At 39.8% G+C, this 15,196-nt stretch overlaps 1 protein-coding gene across 1 annotated transcript in view; it reads left to right on the top strand.

Annotated features, from left to right (window-relative positions):
- GAB1 (GRB2 associated binding protein 1) overlaps nucleotides 1–11,809 on the top strand; it is a 194,392-nt gene extending 182,583 nt beyond the window's left edge. The window contains 2 exon segments of the mRNA XM_030192241.1: nucleotides 4,092–4,214; nucleotides 10,315–11,809. Of these exon segments, the coding sequence (XP_030048101.1) occupies nucleotides 4,092–4,214; nucleotides 10,315–10,473 (282 nt within the window). The 3' untranslated portion in view covers nucleotides 10,474–11,809.
- Nucleotides 11,810–15,196: the final 3,387 nt, after the last annotated feature.

The following is a 15,196-nucleotide window of genomic DNA, read 5'->3' as shown; positions in this document are numbered from 1 at the left end:
CACCAAGGGGCCCTTTTACTAAGTCACGTAGGTGCCCAACATGCGTCAGTTTGGAGTTAATGCATGGCTACCGCGTCTCCTACGTGTGGCAGAAATCAGGCGGTAATCGTCATTCTACACGCTTAGTCAATTACCGCACGGTTAATTCATGAGACCTTACCGCTAAGTCATTGGCTAGCGGTAAGGTCTCAGCCCCAAAAGGGACGTGAACCAATTTTTGTTTTGCCGCACATCCATTTTTGGCAAAAATTTTAAAAAGGCCTTATTTACTGGCATGCTGAAAAATGGATCTGCCTGCGCCTACACTAGTTCAGCCCATTTTTCGGTGCACCTTAGTAAAAGGACCCCTAGGTCGGTCTTCATGTTATCTACACCATCAGGAGTGTCTACCCTATTGGAGGTTTTGGTATCATCTGCAAAGAGGCAAACCTTATCAGATGGCCCTTCAGCAATATTGCTTACAAAAATGTTAAAAAGAACCATGCATGTTCTTTATTATTAACCTGAAAGCCAAACCTGTTAATTAAAAAAAGAAAAAGTGGCCAGGTTGGCAAGTACTGTGGTTTGAATTAACCTCTTTGTCCTTTTTTTTCCCCCATCTCAAATACATTCTAAAAATGTTGAGGTGAGAGGTATTTGCTATTAACCTTATGTTTAGGTTTCAGGTTTATTAAAAACTTGCTAACTCGCACATCAGTTAGGATGTGTGTGGAGGAGTGGCCTAGTGGTTAGGGTGGTGGACTTTGGTCCTGGGGAACTGAGGAACTGACTTCGATTCCAACTTCAGGCACAGGCAGCTCCTTGTGACTCTGGGCAAGTCACTTAACCCTCCATTGCCCCATGTAAGCCGCATTGAACCTGCCATGAGTGGGAAAGCGCAGGGTACAAATGTAACAAAAATAAAATAGATACAATTGGAGATTCTACATGGAATGTTGCTACTATTGGAGATTCTACATGGAATGTTGCTACCATTGGAGATTCTACATGGAATGTTAATATTATTGGAGATTCTACATGGAATGTTGCTATTCCACTAGCAACATTCCATGCTGAAGGCTGCGAAGGTTTCTGTTTCTGTGAGTCTGACGTCCTGCACGTATGTGCAGGACGTCAGACTCACAGAAGCAGAAGCCTGCGCGGCCACATTGGTGTCACTTAACCCTCCATTGCCCCATGTAAGCCGCATTGAGCCTGCCATGAGTGGGAAAGCGCGGGGTACAAATGTAACAAAAAAAAAAAAATCAATAAAAATAAATCTATGCGGCTTCCAAAGCTAAAACTAGAAAGAATAGAAGGGAAAAGACAAGAGGGGGGAAAAATAGTAAGGGAGGGGAGAAACAGAATTCCATTATTGATAGAAAGAGGGTATTACCGTTAGCGTGTCAGTAAAATCCATCCTTTCTTTTGAATATTCAATACACATGTTCATACAAAATAGGCACTTTCTATTCACAAGCAAAGGATTGCATTGTTTTTATACTTGATGCAGAGTTCTGGTAGCTGTATTAATCCTGAAGAAAACTTGGAATTATAATCTGCAGTGACTTTCAGGAGCCAGCACAAAAAAGTGTGGCAAATGAGCAATCAAGATCACACACCTCCCTTCTGAAGGTGTAAATCCTGGCGTGCAAAATGGGGGCCGATCCGTGTTGTTCTGTAACTGTGCCTGCATCTTTTGTGAACGCCTCTGACCTGCCCATGCCCCCTCCCATGGCCACGCCCCCTTTTGAGTAGCACGCAATCCAGTTCAGGCATCCGTTGTTACAGAATAGTGTGTAGCCAGATTGGCATTCAACTCCTAAGCACTCAATTGTGGAACACTCTCCCCAAAGTCGTGAAAACCATGTACGACCACCTACACTTCCGGAGAACACTAAAAACGTATTTGTTTAAAAAGGCATACCCTACCAACCCAACATCAATGCCTGACCGCTGCAACACAACAAAACCAAAATACGGTATGGACACAACACAACTCTTCCGTGTATGACCGCCCCTGTGTGGCTATACCACACGAACTTTATCTTATCTCTACATCACTCTGTATTTGTCTACACCGGAGTCTGCAATCGCATCTCCGGCACTGTGTAAGCCACATTGAGCCTGCAAATAGGTGGGAAAATGTGGGATACAAATAAATAAAATTCACATAGAGCATTTTTCTTTGTTGAGCAGATAAAAGGTTTGTCCGCCTACAAAATGGTTTTAAACAGTACATTTTGCCAATTTCCTATGAAGCTTTTGAACCATCAGTAAGTTCTGTTATGAAGCTTGTGATTCATCTTTTGCAGAGACTATAGAAAGTTGCATTTTTCAATAAACATAATACAACTATATCAGCTTTTACTGACTTTCAATATATTATGACTTCACTGGCAAAACCTTAATGTAACTAATGTATGTTGGTGAGGCCCCATCTGGAGTATTGTGTTCAGTTTTGGAGGCCGTATCTTGCTAAGGTTATAAAAAGAATCGAAGCGGTGCAAAGAAAAGCTACGAAATTGGTATGGGATTTGCGTTACAAGACGTATGAGGAGAGACTTGCTGACCTGAACATGTATACTCTGGAAGAAAGGAGAAACGGGTGATATGATACAGACGTTCAAATATTTGAAAGGTATTAATCCGCAAACGAACCTTTTCCGGAGATGCGAAGGAGGTAGACGAGAGGACATGAAATGAGATTGAAGGGGGGGGGGGGGGGGCAGACTCAAGAAAAATGTCAGGAAGTATTTTTTCACGGAGAGAGTAGTCGATGCTTGGAATGCCTTCCCGCGGGAGGTGGTGGAAATGAAACGGTAACAGAATTCAAACACGCGTGGGATAAACATAAAGGAATCCTGTTCAGAAGGAATGGATCCTAAGGAGCTTAGCCGAGATTGGGTGGCAGAGCCAGTGGCGGGAGGCGGGGATAGTGCTGGGCAGACTTATACGGTCTGTGCCAGAGACGATGGTGGGAGGCGGGGATAGTGTTTGGCAGACTTGTACGGTCTGTGCCCTGAAAAAGACAGGTACAAATCAAGGTAAGGTATACACAAAAAAAGTGGCACATTTCTTGGGCAGACTGGATGGACTGTGCAGGTCTTTTTCTGCCGTCATCTACTATGTTACTATCAAGCATATTTTCAAAGCACCTAGCCTTCCAAAGTTCCATAGGTTTCTATGGAACTTTGGAAGGCTAAGTGCTTTGAAAATGAGCCCCTATGTTACTATGTAACTACATTTTATTGCAAGTCCTAACAGCATTATAATAATTGATAGCATGGTTTTGAAAGTACCTGTATATTGATTGTGTGATAAGTAGAGGATGCGATTTTTGTATTGCACCAATAGAAAATGGTCAAGTACAGTAAAAACAGACATGAAAATTGTTACAGATTTAAGTTATTACTAAAGTTCGGCAGGTCAACATAAGTGTTCCTGTTAACGAGGTTTTAGGGTACCAAAGAGACCATTGTATCCCAAACTTCTATCCGGTATAATGCCATTTTAACACTTAAATTCATGTGACCCCCCCACCCCCCCCCCCCCGATGATGATGATAAATTAAAAAGACAAACATTTCAATCTCCTCCCCTTCCTAGTTATTTTGTCCTCCCCCAACCTATCCAAATATAAAGGCAACAGCATCAACAGGGAATCGATCGTGTGTCAGTTTGGACATGTACATCATAGTACTGTGGATGGGTTTCTAGTCTAACGGGAAGCTCACAGGAGGAGGGGGCAGAGTTGTGAACGTTCACTGAATTCATAGCTTCCGTGTTGACTTTCTGTGCTAACCATAAGTCACAATAGAGTCACAGAGTGAGGGGGAGCAGCCGTTTTTCTGTGACCCAATCTGATGCTGATGTGGCTCCATTGGGGTCCCAGACTGTAGTTTGGGAACCACTGGAATAGATAAAGAATGTAGTCTGTTTCAGTCTAGGAGTTTCTAGCTATTAAACTTAAGCAGAGGGCTCTTACCTACTTTTTCACTTGGGAAATAGCTATTTCATTATTATAACATTTTCATCCTATTTGATATCTACTCTAGTAAAAGTATTTACTTTTTTTTTTTTTTCTTAAATAAACGTGGTTATTTTTTTCAGAATTTGTTCTGCAGCAATAGTCTTGACGATGGAAGTAGTCCAATAGTGAAGCCTAAAACAGACAAGCAAGTGGAATATTTAGATCTGGATCTAGACTCTGGAAAATCAACACCACCTCGTAAGGTAATTTAAATTAAATGCAGTTAGGTAAAATGATATATACAGTTGTCATGCCCTAATAATTCATTCGCAATAGTTATCTAGTGCTGATTGATTGCATGGTTTCTTTTTCATTTACTACAATTTGAAATTAGAAAATACAGTCAGCAAACTTTTGCATAGAGAATTCTGTAGAGTAGTATTATTAACCTTGTAATGTCTTATGGTTATCTAAGCATGGAAATAAGTTTATTTTATAATTGGTTATTATTCATCTTCAAGATTTTCAATTTTTCTTTTTATCCCCCGTGTTTTAATTTTTTTTTATTTTTTGTAGAGTGAGAAAATCTGTCCCCAGTACTACATTACATTTTCCCTCTCTTCCCTCCACCCCACCCCCCCAGCAGAAAGGGTGCTAGTAACCTTTTCCGTATTCGATAATCACATTTGTAACGTAAGTCATATACTTCATAGTGGCTTGCTCAACTTTCTGATCCATAATTAGATGTAGGTGTTTGAAGAAGATCTTTGCTGGGTGTAAGAATGTAAATAAGCAGAACTGCCTGTTAAATTGAATTTTGCATATTGATATCAATATTTTTAATAAGATGGTACTTATTTTAATTATTTTGCAGATAAGATAATACAGTGTTTGGTGGTTTTTTTTTAAATTTATTTCACACTGCTGAAGTAGAAGGTGGTTTGAGATATTTTTAATGGTTTAATTTATTACTGATGATCCCTACCAGTACTGCTTGTAAATACAATACGTCCACTAAAATGTATGTTGTCTGGATTTGGTCAGAAGAGAGAAATCATTTTCCTTAGAGAGAGGAAATCTTACATTCAGAATTTGTGGACTGTAATTTTGCAGCTTGGGGGGGGGGGGGGCGGTAGTTAGTAAAATGCATTAAAGCAATAATCCACAATATTTGCCCCTTACCACAATTTATAGGGCATCGAAGCAGGTGGCCTGCCCTATCACAACACTGTATTTAAGTGACTGCAAGTTACATAGTAATGAGATGCAAAACATTCAAATGTATGTAAAGCAGTTCATTACTATGTAATTTACTATACCTCAGCTTGCATTGTGCACCTGTGGTATGCTTAAAACTGGGGAGGGGGGTACCACCCCATAGCACTGGGCCACCAAGCCATGACCTAATGCTACTGGGCCATCTTTTAAAGGGGCTGCACCTTTAACATGAAGAGGTGGCTAGAGCACCCCCCCCCCCAGGGGGCAGAGAAAGAGAGGTCCTTGGGGGAGGCAGGTATGTATACTAGGAACCAGGGATGCCGAGAAAGACAGTCAGTTATGGATGTATGTGAAAGGAGCAGCAGGGCATATTTCTTCCAGAACATAATGTAAAATATATTAACTTATTTTAATAAATTTTGTTTAAAACTTTATATATAAGCTAATGTTTGATATGGTGTAATAAGTAGGTGATACAATGCAACAGTGTAAATTAGATGACAGATGAATATTCAGTGGGTCTATGTTTTTGCTATTGTACTACCTCTGAGGTCCAGAGAATCCCAAGCTTGTAAATTACTGGGAAACTGGGCATCCAAATGGCAGATGACTTTTATGAGAGCAAGTGCAAGTGATGCATGCTGGAAAGAGGAACACAGTTGCATGATGTAAGATTCCACATTAGGAGTCACCGCCCAGGACAAGATCTAGGTGTCATTGTTGATGATACATTGAAACCCTCTGCTCAGTGTGCAGCAGTGGCTATGAAAGCAAATAAAATGCTAAGAATTATTAGGAAAGGAATGGAAAAACAAAACTGAGAATGTTATAATGCCTTTGTATCGCTCCCATGGTGTAACCGCACCTTGACTACTGTCTGGTCACCATATCTCAAAAGTGGAATTAGAAAAGGTGCAGAGAGAGGTGACAAAAATGATAAAGGGGATGGGACAACTTCCTTAGAGGAAAGGCTAAAGCGGCTGGGGCTCTTCAGCTTGGAGAAAAGACGGCTGAGGGGAGATATGATAGAGGACTATAAATAATGAGTGGAGTGGAAAGGGTAGACGTGAAGCGTCTGTTTACTCTTTCCAAAAATACTAGGACTAGGGGGCATTCATGAAGCTACAAAGTAGTAAATTTAAAAGAATCGGAGAAAATATTTCTTTACTCGACGAGTAATTAAACTCTGCAATTATTTGCCAGAGAATGTAGTAAAAGCAGTTAGCTTAGCAGGGTTTTAAAAAGGTTTGGCTAATTTCTTAAAAGAAAAGTCTATAAGTTATTATTAAGATCTACTTGGGAAAATCCACTGCATATTCTAGGATAAGAGGCATAAAATCTGTTTTGCTGTTCTGGGATCTTGCCAGGTACTTGTGACCTGGATTGGCCACTGTTGGAAACAGGATACTGGGCTTGATGGAATACTTACGTTCTTACAATAGTAGTCTGCAGTTAAAGAACTCTGTTTTACATAAATCCCTGACACCTCATTTGAACTCTTAAGTCCGAGGGGGATGCACCAAACTAGTCCACACAGTTCCCCTCAATTGCTGACCCTGAGGAGCAGGGAAGCAGAGAAATTTGGGGGTATCTACCCTGGAAAGGACACAAACTCAAGAGGCAAAACACCTATCTAACTATATTAACCACATGAGTAGCTGCCTACCATCATCAAGTAACCCCTACAGCTAATAGAACCACTATTGGCAAACTTGGGCCTAGTAAATGCCAGATCAGCAAATTAAAAATTTCCTATGATTCATGATGTCATCAGTGAATACCATCTAGATGACATGACAATAACTGAGACCTAGCTGAATGAAAGGAGTCGGTCCCACTATCCTGCACTAACCAAGACTAGAAAAGCGGGGTGGAGGGATAGTAGTCTTGATCTGAGTAGACAATCAGACCACAGTCTCTCCATCCCCTTCCTGTCTGAGTCAGGATGCCTCCTAACACAGCTGGTGACTGATAAGTAACCCTGAACTATGCTAGGTACTGATCATGGGAGACTTTAATCTACACATTGAAACTCCAGGTCCACCATGCTGCTTTCCTTGATACAATGGCAGCTCTGTATTCACTCAGGTGATAACTATCCAACTCAGGGAAAGTGCCATATGCTCTAAGCACAAACATTCCCTATGGTTCTCCCCCAGAACTATGGGTCCTTGTTTCCACACTCCGCCTTTGCCCTTACATCAAAGGGTCCACTTGGGGGTCAGCACTCAAGATAAAGATCTAGGTGTCATGTCATTGTAGATAATATGCTGAATCTTCTGCTCAGTATGCGGCGACGGCTGGCCAAAAAGCAAAACAGGATGCTAGGAATTAGTAGGAAACGGATTGGTGAATAAGACCGAAAATACTGTAAGTCTCTGTATCGGTGTATGGGTGAGACCACCCTGAGTATTTGCGTTCAGTTCTGGTTGCCGTATCTCAAAAAAGATATAGTGGAATTAGGAAAAGGTTCAAAGAAGAGTTACCAAATGATAAAGGGGGATGTAATGCCTCTGTATGAGGAAAGGCTAAATAGGTAGGGCTCTTCAGCTGGGAAAGAGATTTATGAAGGGAGATTTGAGGTATACAAAGTCCTGAGTGGTGTAGAACGAGTAGAAGTAAATTGATTTTTATTCATTCCAAAATTTTATTTTATTTATTTAGATTTTGCAGATTTTGTTCACACCTTTTTCAGTAGTATCTCAAGTGGAGTAACATTCAGGTACTTCTGGATATTTTTCTGTCCCAGGAGGGCTCACAATCTAAGTTTGTACCTGAGGCAATGGAGGGTTAAGTGACTTGCCCAAGTTCACAAGGAGCAGCAGCGGGATTTGAACCGGCCACCTTTGGATTGCAAAACGGTGCTCTAACTACTAGGCCACTCCTCCAAAGACTAGAGGACACTCAAGGAAGTTGAATGAATACTTTAACACAAATAGGAGGAAATAGTTTTTTCACTCAATGATTAGTTAGGCTCTGGAACTATTTGCGGAGAATGTGGTAACATGGTTAGTATATCTGGGTTTAAAAAAGGTTTGGCCAAATTCCTGGAGGAATAGTCCATAGTTTGCTATTGAGAGAGACATGGGGAAGCAACTGCTTTCTCCAGGATTGGTCGCATGGAATGTTGCTACTGATTGGTTTCTGCCAGGTACTTGTGACCTGGCTTGGCCACTGTTTGGAAAACAGGATACTGGGCTAGATGGCCCATTAGTCTGACCCAACTATGGCTACTCTTTATGTTCTATCAGAGTCTCAACTTTCCTACTTCAAAGGGACTCGGACCATCATCAAGCAGTGGCTGCATAATTAACAGCTGTAATTGCTTCCAGAGACACAGACTGGCCCTTTGTTATGCTGAATAGCTAGAGAGCTCTGTAATCTTACCTACTTTAAACAAGAGTGCCTTGACATAGTAAACCAAAGATCTCATACATCCCAGTAATGGGGAAGAAGAAACACTAGACTCCTCCATCCACCTAAACTCGAGGCAAAACTTATCTAGCTATACCGCATACGAATATCTGCCTACCACCATCAAGTAACCCCTAAAACTACAACTACAACCACAACTAACTAACTGACCAGTACTTGGGGACTCATATCCATATGCAGGAGAGCTCCGATTTCAGTGACTGCATTACTCCGTGATTCTGATGTAGCCAGTAGTTCCATTGAAATGGTTCCTGTTGGAATCGAGTACAGAGAGAACTTAATACTGCTTTGATCCTTTTGCCTCGAAAGTGTGGGGATTTAAGGCGATTGAAAGGTGCTTTTACTGTATGAGGTTTGAGTGCTGGAAGTTTTAACAGTCTCTTGGAGGATGTATGGAAGAATTTTTTTTTTCCTCCAAGTCTACTGTGGATAATAAATTTGTATTTCTAAGTTGGGTTCGTTTGAGAGACCTTTATGGATTGATCAGATGATCCCAGCCATTAAGTCAAGGATAGTAACTGCCTCGTAACCCCCCTCCCCTGGCCTCGGGTACGCTGTCCACATGAACTGTAAGTCTTATATGAATGCTTCACTCCTCCCTACCTTTCCCAAGCCCCTGACCAGTGAGAGGCCCGGTGTTCCACTCCATCCATGGAGTGGAGGAGTAGCCTAGTGATTAGAACACGGTTTTACAATCCCACTGCTGCTCCTTGTGATCTTGGGCAAGTCACTTAACCCTCCATTGCCTCAGGTACAAACTTAGATTGTGAGCCCTCCTGGGACAGAGAAATATCCAGTGTACCTGAATGTAACTCATTGAGCTACTACTGAAAGAGGAGTGAGCAAAAATCGAAATAAATACTTGAGGTTCTACTACTGCTACTATTGGAGATTCTACATGGAATGTGCTATTATTGGTGATTCTACATGGAATGTTGCTGAGTGGAGGAGTGGCCTAGTGGTTAGAGCCACCGGTCTTGCAATCCAGAGGTGGCCGGTTCAAATCCCACTGCTGCTCCTTGTGATCTTGGGCAAGTCACTTAACCCTCAGGTACAAACTTAGATTGTGAGCCCTCCTGGGACAGAGAAATATCCAGTGTACCTGAATGTAACTCACCTTGAGCTACTACTGAAAGAGGAGTGAGCAAAAATCGAAATAAATACTTGAGGTTCTACTACTGCTACTATTGGAGATTCTACATGGAATGTTGCTATTATTGGTGATTCTACATGGAATGTTGCTGAGTGGAGGAGTGGCCTAGTGGTTAGAGCCACCGGTCTTGCAATCCAGAGGTGGCCGGTTCAAATCCCACTGCTGCTCCTTGTGATCTTGGGCAAGTCACTTAACCCTCAGGTACAAACTTAGATTGTGAGCCCTCCTGGGACAGAGAAATATCCAGTGTACCTGAAAGTAACTCACCTTGAGCTACTACTGAAGAAGGTGTGGGCAAAATCTAAATAAATAAAATGTAAGGTCACACCCCCTTTTAATATAACCTTTGCTCCAATGTTCTCAGCACTCACCTTCTCTTCCACCCCCCCCCCCCCCCGCTTAATTGGGTGGCCCAAAGCAAGATGGAGGCATTCATGAGCACAAGACTTACTAATCATTGGCCTTTTTCCAGAGCAGTGAATGTCATGGACATTGTGGTTAAAAGCAGCATCACACTGTGATTACACCTTTTTTTTTTTTTTTTTTAAACTTTCTAGAAAAAAAGCAGTGGTTCTGGCAGCATTGTTGCAGATGAAAGAGTGGATTATGTTGTGGTTGACCAACAAAGAACACTGGCACTGAAGAACACAAGACAAGCATGGACTGATGGGAGGCAGTCTACAGAATCCGAAACACCAACCAAGAGTGTTAAGTGAAAACTGCCCTGTCTTCAGTGATCAGACATCTGAAGCAGTATGATAACCCTGAAATTAGTACAGAGCTAGAGTTATAATGTCCCAAAATGCAATGGCATGTTTAGTATTGAATAGTGATTGTAAAATATCTGAATCAAGAAAAAGGTATTTCAGGTAGTTTGAAGAAACAATGGATTTGCTCTGTTGTATATGTATAAATAAAATGTAAATATTTTATGAAATCCCGTTAACTGACTAGCTCCTAGAAAATGTTTATTTTACATTGTAACATTTGTAGTATTACTAAAATTTATGCACTTTTCTAGTTAACATGATGAATTAGGTATATAATTTGACACAACCAAGATATCTGCTTGATTTTTTTTTGTGAATTAAGCTACTTGTAGATAACGGAGATTGTTTTAACAATTTTAAAGTTTGCATAGAGGCATATTTTCAAAGCACTTAGACCTACAAAATTACATAGTAACCCTATGGAACTTTGTAGGTCTAAGCGCTTTGAAAATGAGCTCCGTAATGTCTTTTCAAAAATAATTTTCATGTTTTAATAATCTACTTGAAAGTTTGAGAATTTTATAGCTCAATACAGTTATATAATAATGCAAGTAAGAATATTTGGAAGACCACAGATTGCCTATTGTAACACAAATTGTGACAAGCTATTCATAATGAACTGTATTAGACTTAGTAGGTATATATAAATGTAATTAATTACTGGTGAGAAACATTGATTTTATTAATGACTTTTTAAAATTGGGTTGAAGATTCTGCAGGGTAGGATCTCCTATACACCATTAATGGCACACTAGTAGTAATGTGATCCTGCATTTTAACAACTAGAAATCTTTTCATTATGGACAGAAGGTAGAATATGTTAATAATCAGGTACGTACAAAGCACTGTTGTGCTAATACACTGATCCAGGTTTAGGCAGTGAGTTCTTGTTTTATATTTGTGAAAGTTGTGTCTCTCATTTGGAAATTAATGGAACAACTGTCATCACTGTTAGTAAAACTAGCAAGATACTGTGACTTAGATAATAGATTTATTCCTCTAAATGGACATTTTGTGTTTTCACACCATTGTGCCCTTCTTATGGTCTTTATTTTTCCTGCTTGGGCCTTAATTTAAATACCTATGCAACTAGTATTTTATAGGTAACATTTTATAGATACTGTATGTAAATCAATTCCCTTGTACAATTCTTTTGCATTTTACTTCTGGTCAAATTTTTTTTTTTTTTTTTTGGGGGGGGGGGGGGATAGAGGATGTACAGTAAATTGTTTTGTACTGTGACTTTTATTCACACTTGAAATATTTACCATACTTTTCTGTAAAAAAAAAAAAGCAAAAAAAAAAATCGGCCCTGCTTAGTCTACATAAATTATCTAAGTTTAACAGTTGTGTATGAATTAAATAAGTATTAACCGTGTTCTACCACTGGTACACATTTTTTTCCATAAATTTAAGATGTGTTTCAAGCATACATGTATAGCCATGGTTGCTTATGATCGGAATGCCTCATTAATACAGTGATACCTCGGTTTTCGTTGATAATCCGTCCGAAAACAATCAATGAAAACCGAAACAGACGAAAACCGAGGCAATTATTTCCATATGAATCAATGTAAATCCAATTCGTTCTAGACACTCCAAAATGCATACCAAAAACACATTTTATAGAGAATAATATAGTCCCATGATGGAGCTAAAGGGAAAGGGTTAACTTATTAGCAAGGGAAACACTTAACAGGGAAAATGAGATTGAGCACATGTGATTTTATCTTGCGTGCGTTGCGTTAGACGCGCGGGGTGATGCTCACACAATGAGAAACAACGCCACAATGAGCAGGAGAACGCGTGGGTCGCCCTTGTGTTTCGCAAAATTAGCAGCGAAGTCACTGGGCATACCAACGAAATCCGAGGCAAATTTTTCACCGAAAAAATCGACGATAACCGAAGTCAACGAAAACCGAGGTTTCACTGTATATCCAAATTGCCATAGTTCTCTTTCTACTTAATGGAAATTATTCAAAACTTGTTACATTGATAGCATACGTTCTAAAACTGTGATATATTTTTTTAACTTAACAAAAATATGCACTCCAGTTTACTAAATAGAGCTAGCGGCTGTCCATACGCTAGTGCCAACACAGCCCATTCGCTCTGAGTGGGCCATGTTGGAACTAGCGCAAGGACAGCTGCTATCGCTGCTTCGTAAACAGACCCATGTTTGAAGTGAATCTTTAAGGTCATGAACTTGTTAATTATTACTATGTAAGACTTGTCTAGAAGAACCACAGAACAGTTCAAGAAGTATCCAAACACTAAATAAACATTTAAAACATTGCTAAATTATAGGTGTACTATAAATTTAAAATTTATAAAGTAACAATAAATCCTAAAGTACTGGTGACAAATGTGTTGACGCTTTCAGGTCGTTGTAATACTTTATTTTTCTTTGCACAGTGATGTTTACAAGAGGCAAACTGGTATCTTGGTACTTTGTTACTGTAAGAGTACATTTATTTTGCAATACATACACTGTAAAAGACCTTTAAAGAAACATAAGATTTGGACAAAAAAAAAGTCAGATACACCCAAGGCCTTTTGGGATGATTAACAGGGAGAGGATATTTTCAAGCAATTGCTTTTCTGATGGGAAGATCTGAAGACCTGAAGCAAAGCTAAGACGTCACCAAGGAATAAACAACCAGAAATTTCTAACCCTGAAGGTCATTAACAGTTTCAATAAGTGCTTTACATCAAAATAAAGCTAAACAAATGAGTATTTCATTTCAAAAAAATGTTTGCTTTCTTAAAGAGGTTTTAGCCTGTGACATAGTAGACCATGAGGAGCATTTTCAATATGACGTCTAAGTCCAACTTCGGATGTTTTGCTAAATACGTCCAAAATTCAAGTGGGGAATATAGCCATTTTCAAAACAGAAAAACGTCTTATCTTGTTTTTTTCCTCCAAAATGGCTATTTCCTAGATGTTTTTGTGCTTTGTGAATTTATCCTTTTGGTCAATTTTCAAGAATAAAAAAAAAAACGTCCAAGTGAAAAACGCACAAAATCAAGCTATTAGGATGTAGGAGGAGCCAGCATTCTTAGTAGACTGGCCACACAGACATCCTAAGAGAGCAATGGGGCACCCTAGGGGGTACTGCAGTGGACTTCAAATAAATTCTCCCAGGATATGTATCATCGTTGCTCCCTTATCTTGTCTGCTGATCTCCCCAAAACCAACCACCCCCAACTGTACACCACTACAGTAGCCCTTATCGTTGAAGGGATCACCTATATATGGGTACAGTGGGTTTCTGGTGAGTTTTGGAAGGCTCACAGTTTCCATCAAGTGTAAGAGGTAGGGAGAGTGGCCGCCTGAATTCAGTGCACTGCACCCACCACTAGACTACTCCAGGGACATGCTGCTCTAATGGACCTGAGTATAACATTAGAGGCTGGTAAGTAATGTTTTTAATCACATTTGGGGGGTGGAGGGGGTTAGTAACCACTGGGAGAGAAAAGGAGGTCATCCCTGATTCCCTCCAGTGGTCATCTGGTCATTTAGGGCACTTTTTGTTGTTGTTAATAAAACAAGTCTAGACCAAAACATCCAATTTACAGCCCTGGATGTTTGTTTTCTATTATGGCAGAAAAACCTCCAAATGAGAAACTCCGAGATACTGCCCTTAACACACCCCTTGTGATTTGAACGCACTTCTGATGGATAATAGAAAAACGTCGAAATGCAGATTTATGACACTTTTGGATGTTCTCTTTGAACATGCACCCCCATCTGCAGTAGAGTTGAAGCTGAACATTTCTCAGTCAAAACATGGAATTCTTACCCAGCATGCTAGATCTTTCCCATAAGATTTATGTTCAGAAGTAGCCACTTTTTTTTTTCTTAGGCTGCAAACATTTCCAAATAGCTATCAGACTTTGTAGCAAGGCTTGTGTAGAAGTACCGGTCCCTTCTTTTCCTATCATGTGTACAAATGTATTGCCAATTGATAAACAATACAATCTAGGTTCAACTCTATAATTGTTACATTATATTAAAATTACTCACTAGTAACTGTTTAACATTTTAAATATATTTCTTTATTAATAGATCAGTACAATTTTCCTAAAATAAAATCCATTCCCCTTAACCCTTAGTTATAACCAATCCGTACACCAATACATTTAAAACCAAACATTCTCCACAATACTCTTTCAATACACATTCAAATAACTATTGGCAATCTTTTACATCAATGTGTGATCATAGCTCTTTAGTCTGTGAATCCACTGCTCCAGAGTCTCCCAAGATTCAGCCTTGCTTCAAATCAGACTCATGAATCACCAATGTAATATAGTTCTGTCCTTTTTTCCAACACCGTTTGTAACGTTAGTGATAAATCTTGAACAACCATTGATGATGTCAGTCAGTACATCCAAAATGTACATTTTCTCTGTTAGCAGTATCATATGTTTCCAGATATATATATATTTTTTTTGAAATTGTGGTTACATTTGTATTAGAGTTTCAATCTCTCTGTTCTTAAAGTATTCCACCATACGACCAGGACCCAACATGCTCATGTTTCGCTATAAAAGCGTCATCAGGGTCTTGAATTTGGCTCATCCAGGTGGTGGGGTAGTCAAATACCAGCGATGCGGTGGGTGAGCTAGAACTGAGCAGTTTGGATGTTGCTGACTGACATCATCA

Source organism: Microcaecilia unicolor, chromosome 2 (assembly GCF_901765095.1).
Source record: "Microcaecilia unicolor chromosome 2, aMicUni1.1, whole genome shotgun sequence".
NCBI lineage: Eukaryota > Metazoa > Chordata > Amphibia > Gymnophiona > Siphonopidae > Microcaecilia > Microcaecilia unicolor.
This window is presented reverse-complemented; position numbering and strand designations above follow the sequence as displayed.